The 18,309-nt window shown below is 34.6% G+C and overlaps 1 protein-coding gene across 4 annotated transcripts in view; it reads right to left on the bottom strand.

Moving 5' to 3' along the window:
* NCAM2 (neural cell adhesion molecule 2) overlaps nt 1-18,309 on the bottom strand; it is a 544,869-nt gene that overhangs the window by 186,986 nt on the left and 339,574 nt on the right. For all 4 annotated transcript variants that reach the window (XM_057300937.2, XM_008972557.5, XM_034947985.3 and 1 more), the window contains exons 7-8: nt 18,059-18,219; nt 15,194-15,339 (exon numbers count right to left, since the gene is read on the bottom strand). In XM_057300937.2, coding sequence (XP_057156920.1) covers nt 15,194-15,339; nt 18,059-18,219 — 307 coding nt within the window. The remainder of the gene's footprint in view (nt 1-15,193; nt 15,340-18,058; nt 18,220-18,309) is intronic.

Here is an 18,309-nt window from a genome sequence, read left to right as displayed (position 1 = left end):
CTTCCCACAGAGGAAAAATTTGAAGGAGTTAGGCAAGACAGATGTGAGAGAAAGGGAAGAAAAAGATGATGATATAAGAAATCTATATTTCTATTCTGATTTTGTGCCTCATAGGTAGAGACTAGCCTTCATCACTTAAGAGTGGCCTGAGAATCTATCTTCATCTAGCATAGGACGTGAGAGACCTTATGTGCACTTGCCTGTATGGATGGCGATTGAAGGCAAACATAAGGTGGTTATGACAAGAGCCAAATGCAGACTTCCGACATTGTCAACTTCCAAAAGGAATGAGATATACAGTCACAAGGTCTGGAATTTAGTGTGGTAAAACCTGATATATGAATCACTGAATTAATATTGCTAGAGATTATTTTAGAGTAAACTTTGTAGCTATGATAAGGAAGCACAATCTCTGACAACTAAGGGTAGAAGACTCAGTCATTTTTTAGATGGTATTCCATCATAAAGTACATATGACTATGCTTTAAAAATTTTTATCTAGTCTCTTGTGTGACAGCAGTCATTGAAACGGAGTTAACATATTCATTTTTCTTTATGAAAAATTTAATTGCAACATAACAGTATGTATAATATGGAATGAAGAAGACAGGATAACTCCAAGAATAATAGAAAATAACACTTTCCAGCCTGGCCAACATGGTAACATGGTGAAACCCCATCTCTACTAAAAATACAAAAATTATCTGGGCATGGTGGCGGGCACCTGTAATCCCAGCTACTCAGGAGGCTGAGGCAGGAAAATTGCTTGAACCTGAAAGGCGGAAGTTGTGGTGGGCTGGGATCGTGCCACTGCACTCCAGCCTGGTCAACAGAGTGAGACCCTGTCTCAAAACAAAAACAAAAACAAAAACACTTTCTTTTTTTTTTTTTAATTTTCTAATCTTTTTTTTTTTTTTATACTTTAAGTTTTAGGGTACATGTGCAACAACTTGAAAGTGTTTTTCTAGTTATACATTTAGAAGAATGTATAACTAGAAAAACACTTTCAAGTTGTTGGGCTTGTGTCTGAGATATTGTTACATGTAATCTCATTTCATCTTCAGAACCCTTTTTCAGGTAGGTCTTATATCTTGATTTGTACATGCAGAAACTGAAATCAGAGATGAGAACTAACATGGTCAATGACACACCAAAAGCAAGAAAGTCAGAATTAAGCTTTAATTGTGTGACACTTTCCATGACTTCCCATTATAATTCATCAATATCTGTGATTTCGATGTATACTAACATTTATTGATCAAGAAGAATGATAATAAGAGATGATCTAAATAAATTTGGGGCCAGGCAAGGTGGCTCATGTCTGTAATCCCAGCCCTCTGGGAGTCTGAGGCAGGTGGACTGCTTGAGTCCAGGAGTTCATGACCATCCTGAACAACATGACAAAACCCTGTCTTTACAAAACACCACCACCACCACCAACAACAACAGCCAAATAAAATAAAGTAAAATAGAAACCTACAAAAATTTAGCTAGTCATGGTGGCATGTGCCTGTAGTCCCGCTACTCAGGAGGCTGAGGTGGGAGGATGCTTGAGACTGGGAGGTTGAAGCTTGAATGAGCTGTGATTGCACCTCTGCACTCCAGCCTGTGTGACAAAGCAAGACCCTTTCTCAAAAAAACAAGGAAATAATAACAACCAAACAACTTTGATTCAAAAACAGATGAGAGCCTGCAATCCCAGCATTTGAGGAGGCTGAGGTGGGAGGATCACCTGAAGTCAGGTATTCAAGACCAGCCTGGCCTATATGGTGAAACCCTGTCTCTAGTAATAATAATAAAAAAATTAGCCGGGCGTGATGGCGTGTGCCTGTAATCCTAGCGACTCCAGAGGCTGAGGCGGGAGAATCACTGGAACCTGGTAGGGACAGGTTCCAGTGAGCCGAGATCGTGCCACTGCACTCTGGCTTGGGCAACAGAGCTAGACTCTGTCTAACAAAACAAAACAAAACAAAACAAAACAGAAACAAACAAATGAACAAATAGATGAGAGATGTTTATATAAAGTGGCAATATTTAGTAGGTATTTGTTATGTGACAAAATTATGTTAAAACACTTTGAACATACAATCTCACATATATCTCAGATCAAGGCTTTGAACAAAAGCATGGTTTAATTTAATAAAGAAAAGTTTTAATAAAAACAATATATTGCTTAGTATGTACAAGATAATTCAAAATTTTGATTTATGGCTATTTCATATTCTGCGGAAAGAGCTTTGGTTTGTCTTAAGCTTTATTATATACATTTAAATATTACAATTAAGTACACAACATTAATTAAATAAAGAGGTCAGGGTTTCCAATTTGTAAACACAAGTGCATCTTAAGAAAATGCCAAATTTCTATGAAAAGTTTAAGCTGTTGATTTATTTTTGGATAGCCCTACTACTGTACATCAATTATATTTTAATGGAAATATCGCCAATAATATTTGAGTTATCACTAAAATAAATTGCCTAGAAATTTAAAATAAACTAATAATTAAAAGTTAGTGACAATTAACTCAATAAAATAGAGAAAAATTATCTTGAAATTATATTGGATATTAAAAAAGTTTCTTTCTTTTTTTTTTTTTTTTGAGACAGAGTGTCGCTCTCTCTGTCTCCCAGGCTGGAGTGCAGTGGCAGGATCTCAGCTCACTGCAACCTCCGCCTCCCGCGTTCACGCCATTCTGCTTCAGCCTCCGGAGTAGCTGGGACTACAGGCACCCGCCACCACGCCCGGCTAATTTTTTTTCTTTTCTCTCTCTTTTTTTTTTTTTGTATTTTTACTAGAGACGGGGTTTCACCCTGTTAGCCATGATGGTCTCCATCTCCTGACCTCGTGATCCACCCGCCTCGGCCTCCCAAAGTGCTAGGTTTACAGGCGTGAGCCACCGCACCAGACCTAGATATTAGAAAACATTTCTAAGGAAAATAGATACGCTTATATGTATATCTGAAATTGATCTGAACAGTTTTAAAAATTGCATATATTATTTTACATGTACATAAAATGCTTTGGATGACAGATAACAATAGTCACTAGTTAAAAATAGCTCTGTTTTTAACCAGTGTGAATTCTGTTGTTGTTTTTGAAGGATATCACATTATGCAAGGCTATTTTGTGCTGTATTCATATGCACAGTTCAACAGTTCAATATCTTCCTCAAAGCAAGGAAGGGTTATTAGCATCAGAAACCAGTAGAATATGAGAAATTTCATATAAAAGGCATAATTTTTTTCCCAGTAGCAGTTATGTGAAATAATATAATTCTATCACTATTTGAAGCTGTCCTGGATTGTAGTATAAAATTGTGCCCAATAATAAAATAAAAACAATTAGGAACATGTCGTAGTTAGTGAGTTACAGTTATTAAAACTTTAACCCATTATCATTGAAGATGAACTCTGAAAATATTTATTTACTATCTTAATCATTTATTTTACAGTGAGAATAGTGTTAAGTTTCTAGATTTTTTTTTAATTTTTAATTTTTAAATTTTTAAGTTTTGGGGTACATAGTAGGTGTATGTATTTGTGGGGTACATGAGATGTTTTGATACATGCATGCAATGTGAAAAAAGCACTTCAAGAAAATGGGGTATTCATTCCCTCAAGCATTTATCCTTTGAGTCACAATCCAATTACACTGTTTAAGTTATTTTAAAATGTACAATTAAGTTGGTATTAACTATACTCACCCTGTTGGACTATCAAATAGCAGGTCTTATTCATTCTTTCTATTTCTTTTACCAATTAATCATCCTTACCACGCCCCACCCCACTACACTTCCCATCATCTGGTTACCATTCTTCTATTATCTATGTCCTTAAGTTCAATTGTTTTGATTTTTAGATCCCACAAATAAGTGAGAACATGTGATGTTTATCTTTCTATGCTGGCTTATTTCACTTAACACAATGATCTCCACTTCCATCCATGCTGTTGCAAATGACTGGATCTCATTCTTTTTAGGGCTGAATAGTACCCAACTGTGTATATTTTCTTTATCCATTTCATCTGTTGATGGACACTTAGGTTGCTTCCAAATCTTAGTTATTGTAACAGTGCTGCAACAAACATAGGAGTGCAGAGATCTCTTTGTTGTACTGATTTCCTTTCTTTTGGGTATATGCCCAGGAGTGGGATTGTTGAATCATAGAGTAGCTAGACTTTTAGCTTTTTAGATGAACCTCCAAACTGTTCTCCATTGCTATTTTACTATTTTACCTCCACACTCAGAGTGTACAAAGGTTCCCTTTTCTATACGTCCTTGTCAGCATTTCTTATTGCACAGTTTCTGGATATAAGCCATTTTAATCAGAGTGAGAAGATATCTCATTGTAGTTTTCATTTGCATTTATCTGATGATCCATGACGTTGAGCACCTTTTCATATATCTGTTTGCCATTTGTGTATCTTCTTTTGGTAAATGTGTATTCAAATCTTTTGCCCATTTTTTGATTAGATAATTATATTTTTTCTATAGAATTATTTGAGCTCCATATATATTCTGGTTAATCCCTTGTCAGGTAGTTTACAAATATTTTCTCCCATTCTGTTGGTTATCTCATCACTTTGTTGATTGTAACCTTTGATGTGCAGAAGGCTTTTAATTTGATGTGATCCCACTTGTCTACGTTTGCTTTGGTTGCCTGTGCTTGTGGGGTATTGCTCAAAAAATTATGCCCAGGTGAATGTCCCGGAGATTTTCCCCAATGATTTCTTGTAGTAGATTCATAAGTTGAGGTCTTAGATTTAAGTCTTTAATCCATTTTGATTGGATTTTTATGTTTGGTGAGAGACAGGGGTCAAGTTTTGTTCTTCTGCATATGGATATCCAGTTTCCCCAGCGCCATTTATTGAACAGACTGTCTTTTCCCCATTGTATATTCTTGGCACTTTTGTTGAAAATGGGTTCACTGTAGTTGTGTGGATTTGTTTTTGGGTTCTCTATTCTGTTCCATGGGTCTATGTATCTATGTACACCAGTATCATGATGTTTTGGTTAATATAGCTCTATAGTATCATTTGAAGTCAGGTAATGTGATTTGTCCAGTTTTATTCTTTTTGCTTTGGCTATTATGAGTCTTTTGTGGTTCCATATAAATTTTAGAAAGTTTTTTCTATTTCTGTGAAAAATGTCATTAAATTTTGATAGGGATTGCACTGAATCTGTAGATTGCTTTGGGTAATATGGACATTTTAAAAATATTGATTCTTCCAATCCATGAACATACAATATTTTTCCATTTCTTGATGTCCTCTTAAATTTTTTTCATCAGTGTTTACAAAGTTTTCATTATAGTTACATTTCACTTCTTTGGTTAATTCCTAGGTATTTAATTTCATGTGCAGCTATTGCAAATGGGATATTTTTTATTTTTCACATTCTTCACTGTTGACATATAAAAATGCTACTGATTTTTGTATGTTGATTTTGTATCTTGCAACTTTACTGAATTTATCAGTTCTGACAGTTTTCTTGTGAAGTCTCTAGGTTTTTCCAAATATATGACCATGTCATCTAAAAACAAGGATAATTTGACTTCTTCCTTTCCAGTTTGGATGTCACTTAGATCTTTCTCTTGTCTAATTGTTCTAGTTGGTACTTTGATTATTAAGTTGAATAACAGTGGTGACAGTAGGCATCCTTGTAGTGTTCCAGATCTTAGAGGAAACAGTTTCAATTTTTCCACATTCAGTATGACACTAGCTGTAGGTCTGTCGTATATGGCTTCTATTATTTTGACATATATTCCTTCTATTCCCAGTTTTTTGAGTGTTTTTATCATGAACGGATGTTAAATTTTATCAAATGCTCTTTCAGCATCAAATGAAATGATCATATGGTTTTTATGCTTCACTTTGTTGATATGATGTATCACATTGATTTTATATGTTGACCCAGGGAAAAATCCCACTATGTCATGATGAATGATTTGTCTAATGTGTTGTTCAATTTGGCTACTAGTATTTTGCTGAGGATTTTTGCATCAATATTCATCAGATACTTTTTTTTTATGTGTCTTTGTTTTAGGTATCAAAGTAATACTGGCCTTGTAGAATGAGCTTGGAAATATTCTTTTCTCCTCTATTTTTTGAATTAGTTTGAGTAGGACTGGGATTAGCTCTTCTTTAAATGTTTGGTAGAATACAGCAGTGAAGCCATCAGGTTCCAAGCTTTTCTTTATGGAGGATTTTTATTATGGCTTTCACCTCATTACTTGTTGTTGGTCTGTTCAGGTTTTGGATTTCTTCCTGTACCATGCTGTTCTGGTTACTATAGCTCTGTAGTATAATTTGAAGTCAGGTAATGTGATTTGTCCAGTTTTGTTCTTTTTGCTTAGGACAGCTTTGGCTATTCTGAGTCTTTTGGGGTTCTATATAAATTTTAGAAAGTTTTTTCTATTTCTGTGAAAAATGTCATTAAATTTTGTTTATGTGTAGGTTGTATGTATATAGGAATTCGTCCATTTCTTCTAGATTTTCCAATTTATTGGCATATAGTTGCTCATCAGTATTGGTTGTAATGTCTCTTTTTTCATTTATAACTGTATTTACTTGTATCTTCTTTGTTTCTTAGTCTGTCTAAAGCTTTGTAAATTTTGTTGAACTTTTTAATAAAGCAACTTATTGTTTCATTGGCCTTTTGTATTTTTTAATTCAATTTCATTTATTTCTGCTCTGTTCTCCATTATTTATTTTCTTCTACTAATTTTGTGTTTGGTTTGCTCTTGCTTTTCCATTCTTTATGATTTATCATTAGATTGCATATTTGAAGTTTTTCCTCTTTTTTTGATGGAGGCTCCTATAGCTATAACTTCCCTCTTACTACTGCTTTTGCTGTATCCCATAGGTTTTTGTATTTTGTGCTTCCATTATCATTTGTTTCAAGAAGTTTTTAAATTTCCTTCTGAATTTCTTCATTGACACACTGGTCATTCAGGAGCATATTCTTTAATTTCCATGTATTTTTATACTTTCAAAAATTCCTCATTATTAATTTCTAGTTTTGTTGCATTGTGGTCAGAGAGGATGCTTGATATTACTTTTTTAAATATTTTAACATTTGCTTTGTAACATCATAGTATATAATATATCCTTGAAAATGATCCATGTGCTGAGGAAAAGAATGTGTATTCTGCAGCCATTTGATGAAATGTTCTATAAATATCTACCAGATCCATTAGATCTATAGTGCAGATTACATCTGAAGTTTCTTTGTTGATTTTCTGTCTGAAACATTTGTCCAGTGCTGAAAGTTGGGTGTTGAAGTCTCCAGCTATTATTGTAATGGGACCTCTCTCTTCAGCTCTAATAATATTTCCATTATGTATCTGGGTGCTCCCATGTTGGGTGCATATATATTTAAATTATTATATCCTCCTGCTGAATTTACACATTTGTCATTATATATTAACCTTCTTTGTCTTTTCTTATAGTTTTTGTTTTGAAATCTATTTTGTTTGACATAAGTATAGTGACTCCTGTTTTTTTTTTTTTTGGTTTCAGTTGACATGGAATATTGTTTTCAGTCTATGTGAGTCTTTATAGATGAAGTATGTTTCTTGCAGGCAACAGATAAATGGGTCTTATTTTTGTTATCCATTCAGCCAGTCTATGTCTTTTGATTGGAGAGTTTAGTCCATTTATATTCAATGTTATTATTCATAAGTTAGGACTTACTACTACCATTTTGTTGTTTTCTGGTTGTTCTGTGGTCTTCTCTTCCTTCTTTCTATCCTTCCTGTCTTCCTTCAGTGAGGGTGATTTTCTCTGGTGATATGATTTAGTTTTTTGCTTTTTTATCCTTGACCATTGGGAGTTTCAGTATTAAATGCCTTGAGGTATTAAATGCCTGTGCTATTATTTGGACACAGCAAGTCTCAGAGGCTTACCAAAGCCCTTGATGTAGTACCTTCTTTAGGGAAATCTTTTGTGTTCTATAACTTTCCTGTGGTTAGATATTGATATTTTTCTCTAGGTTTAGGAAGTTCCTATTATCCCTTTGCATAAACTTTCTACACCTATCTCTTTCTCTACCTCCTTTTTAAGGACAATAACTCTTGATTTTCATTTTGAGGCTATTTTCTAGATCCTGTAGGCATGCTTCATTTTTTTTTATTCTTTTTTTCTCCTCTGTGTATTTTCAAGTAGCTTGTCTTCAAGCTGACTATTTCTTCTGCTTGAACAATTCTGCTATTAAAGGACTCTAATGCATTCTTCAATATGCCTGCTGCATTTTTCAGCTCCAGAATTTCTGCTTGATTCTTTGTAATTATTTCAATCTCTGTTAGATTGATCTGATAGAATTATGAATTCCAACTCCGTGTTATCTTGATTTTTTTTAGTTTCCTCAACACAACTATTTTGAATTCTCTGTCTGAAAGTTCACATATTTCTATTTCTCTAGGATTGGTCTCTGGGGTCTTATTTAGTTCATTCGGTGAGGTCATGCTTTCCCGGATGGTGTTAATGCTAGTGGATGTTCTTCAGTGTCTGGGTATTAAAGAGTTAGGTATTAATTGCATTCTTCACTGTTTGGGCTTATTTGTATCCATCCTACTTAGGAAGGCTTTCCAGATATTTGAAAAACCTTGGGCGTTGTGATCTAAGTTGTATTTGCTTTAGAGGGACCCAAAGCCCAGTAATGCTGAGGTTCTTGCAGACTCATAGAGGTAATGCCTTGATAGTCTTGGACAAGTTCTGGGAAAATTATCTGTATTACCAGGCAGAGACTCTTGTTCTCTTCCCTTACTTTCTCCCAAACACAGTCTCACTCTATTTTCTGACCACATAAAGCTGGGAGAAGAGTGACACAAGCACTCCTGTGGCCATCAGCAGTATGGCTGTGCTGTATTAGACCTCAAGCCACCACAGCACAGAGTCTCACCTAAGGCCTGTTGTAACCTCTCCCTGGCTACTGCCTATGCTCGCTCAAGGCTTTAGGGCTCTACAATCAGCAGGAGGCAAAGCCAGTCAGGCCAGCATCCTTCCCTTCAGGGAAGCAAGGTCCCCCTTGCCCCAGGTGGGTCCAGAGGTGCTGTCTAGGAGTCAGAGACTAGAGGTCTAAAACCTTAGAAGTCTACCTGGTGTTCTATGGTACTGTGGCTGATCTGGCACTCAGACCACAAGATTCATTTCTTCCCCCTCTTCCCTCCCATTTCCAAAGGCAGAGGAGCCTCACCCTGTAGCCATCACCACCCCAGACCACAAGGAGTACTGCTAGACTACAACAATGTTCCCCTGAGGCTGAGGTGCTCTTAAGTTAGCTTGTGGTGAATGCTGCCTGGCCTGCAATCACATTTCAGGACAGTGACCCACAGCAGGTCCAGAAATGGCATGCAAGAGTCAGGTCCTGGATTGGGAGACCCTAAGACCCCACTTCATGCTTTACCCCCGTGGCTGTGCTATTATTTGGACCCAGCAAAGTATCAGAGGCTTATCAAAGCCCTTGACGTAGTACCTGGGTATCACTGTGGATTATTCAGGGCCCAAGGGCTCTTTAGTTAGCCATTGATGAATGCTGCCAGGACTGGGTCCTTTCATGAAAGCCAGTGTGTTCTCATCTGGCCCAGAGTTTGTCTATTATAGAAACACCATTTCGGAGATAAGACATGGAACAAAGTCCTCACAACTCTAACAGTTGCCCTATCTTGCTGTGGCTGAGCTAGTATCCAAGTCCTCCTTACTCTTTCCTTTCCTCTCGTCAATCAGAATAAAGAGGTCTCTTTTGGAGCCACAAGCTGTGCAGGCTGGGGTTAGGGGAGGGAAGATGACAGCACTCCTTTGGCCACCCCAGCTGGTGTATCTGTATGTCACATTCCTCCCCACCTGACACCAGTCCACTGTCTCTTGGCCCAGTTCAGCACTAGGACTCTCCTAAGAGTTGCAGTCCTTATGGCCTAGAGTTTCATAAGTTGTTTCAAGTTTACTGGGAGACACAGAGCACTTTGGTCCTCACTGGTGAGGTTTGCAGGCACTCAAGTTTGTACCGCTGGAATCGGTGATTCCTTTCTGGCTAGGGCTGGTTTAAATGGTCCCTCTGTGGGTGGGTGTCAGTTGAATTAGGTCTTGTTTTCCTTTCTGCTCTAACAGGTCAGGACTGAGTTCACTGCCTCAAAATTGCTATGTCCTCTCTCCTCCAGCTCCCAGAGAAGCTCTCTACACCATGTCAAGGCTGCTGAGGATGGTGGAGGTTTGTTGGTGTTGTTTATTCAGGACTATTTTTTTCTATCACTTCAGTGACTCTTTCAGCAATATGAAGTTAAAACCAAGTACTACAACTGTTCACCTGATTTTTGGTTCTCATGAAGATTGTGTGTGTGTGTGTGTGTGTGTGTGTGTGTGTGTGTGTATAGATAGTTGTTAACTTGGTGTCCTTGCAGGGTTGGGGAGACAATTGGTGGAGCCTTCTATTCTGCCATTTTGCTCCCCTCCCACACCTCTAGATTGTTTTATATGGCATGGGTTTTCAAACATTTTGGTAGTACCCATTATACGAAGTAATTTTTTACATATATGTATTTTAACAAAAACCAGTAAATAGTTTTGGTGTTTACTGAACACTATATTTTAATTAGTTTAAAATAAGTAATATCAGATTATAAACAAGTTTTAAAAACAAAGCTTCTTCTGACTTTTCAATTATTTGATTAAATGGAAATATAATTTAAATTCCTATGAGAGTGCCAGCCATACACTTTAACAGAATCCTGAAGCCCTTGCACGGGCATGCACTATGCAGAGTGAGAGATCACAGTTCAAATCCTGCCACTGCCACTTACTCCCTGTGTGACCTTGTGCAAACCCCTGAATTTTCCTGAGCCTCAGTTTCCTCATCTACAAGCCTGGGAAAATGATTGGAATAGGAATAGGAAGTCATGGGAATATTTTGAGATAAATTGTAGATGCATTTTCGAAAATGGCCTTAACAATATCTCCCATCCCACATACGTATCTACAATATGATTGTGAATCCTTCCCCATCAAGAGAGAGTGCCTAATTCCTCTCATGTTGGATTTGGGCGACCTTATAATTTGTTTGTAACCAATATACTGTGGCAGAAGTGAGAAATGTGTGACTTCCAAGACTATGTCAGAGTAGACCAGATAGTGTCTGTCTGGCCTGATTCTTTTGAAATGTTCTCTGTGGAGAAAGCCTGCTGCCACAAGAGAGAGCAGACTGCTCTTAGATAGCCATACTGGAGAGGCTTCATATAGATGTTCCAAAAACAGCTCCACCTGAGCTTGCAGCCCACAGTCAAGACTGAATTCCAGCCACTTAAGTGAGCCATGTTGGCTTCTCAGCAAAGTTGAACCTCCTCATAACTACAACTACAAGCAACATTAGTAGCAACATCTGATACAAGCACATTAGAGATTCCAAGTGATATCCATCTGGCCAAGCCTTACTCAAACTTCTGATCCACAAAATCAGAAGTGAGAGGAAATTATTGGTTTGTGCCATTATATTATGGGGTCATTTACTATGCAGTAATAATACCAGATGATAAATTGAGATAGTTATGTATATGGTGATTTAAATGTTATTAGCATATTGTTAGTTGGGCAGTGAATGCTACTCATGAACTCTTAATCATTTATTCCATGGGGAGGAAGGTCTTCCAACATACCACAGTTGGACTTTTCAGGTCCCTTACTTTTTCTCCCATGGGAAGTGAAGAGATATCTGATAGGTAACTATGGGGGCACAAAAAATTAAATACACTTCCTAACCACTCCTTTTTTTCTTTTCAGAAAGGACCACCCCAAAGAGAACATGGGTTCACCATTGTCCCCCTCAGTCAAGGTTATCTTAGCATGTCTTCTCACACAGGGGAGGGCTGTAAGTCTCATGCTACTTGGGACTGTGTTGAGTATGTTTATCTAATTATTGAGCTCAGTATAAGAGCATTCACTTATCTATACATTTAAGTCACATGGTATTTTATCCCCATTTTTTTGGTCTTATCTGGTGATTGAGAACTTAGACAAAAAAAAAAAAAGAATATTGTTAATTGAGACCCTCCTCTCTGAAAAATCTAAAAGGATGAACATATTTGCTAAATACATTGCCATGTTGTTAGATGAAATTATTAGCTTTTACTACACGACATTTATGATATTTCACTATTTTTGATCTATATATTTTAGTTTCATCAAAACTTGACTGATACATGCATAATGGAAATTTTGGTTTAGTTTTGTTTTATACTTCCCAAGCCCCCATCAGGTGTCAACTAATTGGTTAAGGTCATTTTTCTGTTGGAAATATTAGCTGTTAAATTTCATCCTTACTTGAAGTTGTTTCCCAAAATATGGCTTGAAGACTAGCAATATGACACCAACTGATGAGTTTATTTAATATGCATTCCTATGCCCTGGGCTACATATACTAAATCAACTTCAAGAAGTGGGAATCTAGAATCTGCACTTTGATAGTCTTCCCATGCGATTCTTATGGAAAGTACAATCCCATGCTACTTTCCATGATAGGAATAATATGATCTCATGAAAGTTCAATCAAACCTTAGGTGTTATACTTTACAGAGGCAACAAGATAAACTATGCTTCAAGCGTGACTTGACCATTCTCATATGTAATTTCATTTCTAAGCTGTATTATGTGAGGCCATACTGTAAATTTGTAATATGACAAAGTAAAATGTGTAAATTTGTACTGTAAATTTGTAATATGGCAAGGTAAAAAGTAAAGTTTATTGGATATTTATAATATGATAAACATTGATATGCATTTGTAATGTGCTCATCTTCCTTATAACAGGAGGGTAAATATCAACATTTTAAAGATGAAAAAATTCATATTAAAAACTCATATTAAAAAGAGTTCATATAACACTGGTAATGTTATTTGGACTCTTTGAACTCAATTTTATCATGCTGAGGCATCATAAATGGCAGAGCTGAGATTCAAAACTAGATAAACTTTACTTCAAAGTTCAGCTCAACCATTTGATTTGTGAATTATGCTATTCAGGAAACTCGAAATATTAGGGGAAAAGAAGCGTACTGGAGTATAGAAAAATAAGTCGAGGATCTTAAAATACATTTGGAGAAATATAATAGAAATACAATAGACTTAATTTCTTTATTGACTGGATTAAACTTGTGCAGAAAAGCATATTTGAGTTTCTATAATTGTTTTTTGCAAAGAAACCAAGTCAGATTTTCTTAAAACAACATGTGTTTTTTAATATACTCCTTAGGAAACAAAAGCTTTAAGATTATTTTTCACAGTTACTACAGAATAAATATCTGTGTGTAGTTTGGGGTGGCCTGGGGCATAGATCCAAGAATAAAATATAACAGCTTTCTTGTTACTTGATGACATTTATTAATGAAATAACTGAGTATAATTTATCTTTCATTCTCTGCATAATATATAAGGTAACATTCATTAAATGCAGAGTAAAAACTATCTTTGAGAAGATAACTTTTAAGAATTTTACAGTAAGCTGAAAAATAATTAGAAAACAGCATTAGAAATATGAAGGTATGATAAAGTCTAAGGGCATGAAAGTAAATACTTTTGAGTGATCTAATCTAAATAAACGTGCAAAATTGAAACAAAAACAATCCTCTATGGTTTCAGATATCTGATTGTATTTTTTTAATTTCACATAAATTTAATTCTTTTCAGATTTGGCAACTGTGTCATAGTAACATACATTATTTTTTGTTAAGAATATACTAAAGCAAACTATAACTTTTATCTGGGTTGCAGAAGATTATGACTGTCATTCACATTTTATAAATTTGATTTTCAACTTGAATATATAAAATAAGTATATCAAAATAGTACAATTATCAAATAATCTCTTAAAATGCCATTATGAGGAGAAAATGAAACAAAAAAGGGTAACATATATGATAACACAGTCTTTCAAAAGGAAAGTAATAAATTGACCACAGAAGTTACTTTTTTGGTGAATTTATGGGTTTAGCATGTTGTTAAATATAACATGATGGGATGGACTGATTGATGTAAAGTGTACTATGGACAAACATTTATTCTTCTCTTTTTTACTATCAATGTTAATAAATCAAAGTTATATTGAGGTGTATGAATACTTTAGAAATTGGACTCTTTACCTAAATAAAGTTAATAATGAAAAAAGTTTAAAGGAGGTTTCTCTTTAACACTGAGTAGAGAAAAGCAATGTAATAGCCTAATGTTATAATCTTCACTTATGTGAAATTGCCAGTTCTATCATTTCAATATTTCACCATCTTTTCCTTTCTCTTTTGTTTGTATTTGAAGTTCATATGAATAGTTGTGAAATATAATAGTAATTAAAATCCATTAGTATAGTGAAACATATAGTAATGTTTCATTAATTTCTAAGTAAGTTGAATGCATTCTGGTTAAAGGTCATCACAATGCAGTAATTTGTTTGTACTTATTTCTCTACATTAGATTCTAAATTATATGAAAGCAGAACCTACACTTCTACTGCAGAAAGACAATTTCTAAAGGGTAAAGCATTGAATGACAGTCAGACTTTTTTGAATTTAAATTACTCTTTTGCTTTAGTTTCAATAAAACTTTATTTACCAAAACAGGCTGGAAGTCAAATTTGCCCTATGGACTGTAGTTTGTTGACACCTGTCTAAGTAGAAAATACATTAAATTAATTTGAAGTAAATCTTCTTCACCAATCCCAACGCTCATCACTCACCACAGTGTTTTCTAAATATACAATCATTTCTTTAAGAAACTGAAATTGCTGAGGTTTAAAGTCAAATATACTGGTTTGTAAATCTTTATTCCTGTTTTTAAAACGGCAATATTATTTGTCCTAGCACTTTTCTCATGGTCAGTGAATTTGCAAAGGCCAGATACTCACACAGCAGGGGTTAAAATGGCAATAACATACTTTATAGATTCAACGTATAACAAAAGTCTAGTTAAGCAACGCTAGTAATACCAATAGCCTAAACGTTTGTGACTTAATAAAGAACATCTTTAAATATTTCATATTGACATTTCCCCTCCCACGAAAGTTGTAAAGCCGACATTGTGTTAGTTACCTTTTTAAAAATCAAACCATTTATTTGATCCTACAAGTTACTAGGTAAATTGGAGACTAATTTGTGATTTAATGATATTGAAAATACTGAAATTGCATGGTAATGGAAACCATTACATATTGAGATGTGGTTACCTTATCGCCTTCAGTGAACGTGAAGCCATCCACAGCTCTTTTCCAAGTGATTTCTGGAATAGGCTCCCCTTCCGCATCACATACGAGTGTGACTTGACCATTCTCATATGTAGTTTCATTTTTAAGCTGTATTATGTGAGGCTGTACTGTAAAGAATATATATATTACTCAACCGGTATTGGAGGAAAATATTACTTCTCAGACAAAAGTCATGATGGGTATTTAAGTCTACTATAGTATAGTATGATATTATCAGCTTTGTAGAATTACAGTGGCCTGCTTTGCCTTACAGACGTGCCAGGACAGTTGAATAGCACAGGAAAAAAAATTTAGGAAATAAAACTCATCTGTTATCATTATACAAAATAACTTGAGGTGACTTAGAAACCAACATCCAAATTATAATTTGTTTCAAAATTCTGCCAATTTAAAAGTCATCTCATGATTTATTTTCCTATCTTAAAGCCACAAAATCAAAATTTCTTCCTTTAAAGGCACATGCATATGGGTGCATATGTGTGCACATATCTGTATATATACACATACATACACATGAATATATTTATACAGACACATGCACACACAATTGGTTTAATTCTCTCTTAAGCTTTAACAATTTCACCAAAGAAGTAAATGATATATCCTGAAAATGTAGCAAGTAGAATCATATAAAATTTTGAAACATTTACTAAGTAAATATATTTACGTTACTTATATATATTATTCCACTTGATTTATTTTGACTTCAGTTTACTTAACAATATACTAGACAACGTAACTAATTTTTAATCATAAATTGTATAAAAAGAAAAGCATTATGTCTACTAATTTTAATTATCTTAATATTAAAATATGTCCCTCCATAAACTTACATAGTTCCAGAGAGCTTTATTTTTTGAAATCTGTGTTATTTGTATTTCCTAAATGTTTGCTTGTTTAGATATAAAATGGATACAATCAAGTACTCATTATTTCAGTGTGAGTTACTTTTTATATATTTTAATACATTTAACAAAGAAACACAAATAAGTTGTTCTTAAGCTCAGAAAATAACATTCTTGGTATCAGAAAAACAGCATACAGAATTTTTAACAATTCACTCTTTATTTCATTAACTTTAATAGATTTAGTTATATTCCCACAATATGCATACAATTTTGTGTCAGGAGCAACAAAAGTTTGTTGAATGTTACTACACAAAAGGGATTATAACAATAACATAACATGTAAAATTTTCATGTATTATGTTCTACTTGAAAGGATGAAAATATCAGAAATGTAAAAAATCTTTTTTCTTTTTCACTGCAATTCTGATAAAAACGATGTAAATACTACTTCAGATGGGTACACTGAGGCAGATTAAGACCATCTATCCTTTGGAATAATCTCACACAATACTATTTCTAATATGATTATTTTTATACTGAATCATACTTATTTAATTTTATAGGTTTTATAGAAAAAATATTTTCAAGTGGGGAACACTGCTAGAACAAGTTAGGGACTTTCTATAATTTCTAAAAATGTTAAGTATATTTACTTTTCCCTGTAAGTGAACAATCTTCTCCAGGCTCTTAGCTTGGCCTACTTCTGATCATTAGAAGATCATCATTCTGAACATCACCTAAACATTATCCTGCTGAATAACTTTCCAACACTATGCTATCCAAAACAATACTTCTCTTTATTCAATGCTTCCTGATTTATCCAATTTCATTCTCAAAACATCTCTACTTTTAAAATTGTATTTTTTATTTTAATACATTTTGGTATAGCTGTTTATTCTCCTTGTCACTCCACTTGAAAATAAGCTTTATAAATATCTCTCTAGCTCAGAAAATGCTTCCAGCAGTGACTACAGGGCCAGTCTGCAGAGGGCGTGTCCACGCAGGGATTACCATTCATCTCATGGTCAGTGTAAGGGGCACTCTGCACCTGTCAACTGCAAACACTGGCCCTTCTTTTTTTTTATTATACTTTTTTATGGTACATGTGCACAACGTGCAGGTTAGTTACATATGTATACATGTGCCATGTTGGTGTGCTGCACCCAGTAACTCATCATTTAACATTAGGTATATCTCCAAATGCTATCCCTCCCCACTCCCCCCACCCCACAACAGGCCCCAGTCCTTCTTATTCTAACAGATTTCTCCTTCCTTCCTTTTCCCCTTTTTGTTGTGAAAGCATTTCAATAACAGTGTTTTTAAAGTTGGAGAAAACATATTAAATGTTAATAGGGCATATATTTTTTAGTGTTACACTAATTAAAGGGAAAAATTCTATTAGAAGCACCCACTGTCATCACTGTCTTTCTTCTTGTAAACATAATTGAAGCTACATCATTATATTTCTGTAAAGTACTAGTTTTATATGCTCTATAAGTTACCCAAATAAGATAATATGGCTCTTGGTAAATATGGAAGATATTTATCTTATATTTTCATTTAGTTAAATGAAAGCAAATATTTAAGTATAGTTACATGTCAATGTTTTTAAATTGTAGCCTTAAAAATGTGCCCTTTTGAACTATATTGTAAGTAAAACTGATCCTAACATGTGTCATTTAGAGACTTACAGAGATCCACCCTTACAGACACAGATGACAAACCCCACTAGGTGTAATTTAAATTAATTTTTTCCAGCTTCTGTAAACATACCAATGACTTACAAAAATTTGCATGTGTAATTTTATGTTATTCTTCAAAAAATTCTATCTGGTAGCTGAAATTTAAAAAACATATTACAGAGAAGAGGAAACAGATTTAATATGGAAAGTTTAAATAGTTCAAATGATTAGAATAGAATTTCACTCTGATCTTCCAATAGACATAACAGTTTTAGCCACTATGCTATAATACTTACCAAAGACTTGGAGGAAAGCTTGCTTTTCATCTTCTCCTGCCTTATTTGTGGCCCTGCAGACATAAGGACCACCATCACTATTGATTATGTTCCTGACAGTGAGTTCTGTATTGCTCCCTTTCAATATGTACTTTTCATTTTCTTCAATGAGCTTGCCATTCCTAAAGAAGAAAAAAGAGGTTCATCCTCACAGATCTGGCTTTATAATTTAGTAGATTTTAATCAACTTTTTTATCTATAGGCATTGATGA

This window comes from Pan paniscus, chromosome 22 (genome assembly GCF_029289425.2).
Source record: "Pan paniscus chromosome 22, NHGRI_mPanPan1-v2.0_pri, whole genome shotgun sequence".
Lineage (NCBI taxonomy): Eukaryota > Metazoa > Chordata > Mammalia > Primates > Hominidae > Pan > Pan paniscus.
Note: the sequence above shows the minus strand (reverse complement) of the source record. Positions and strands in the feature narration are given on the sequence as shown.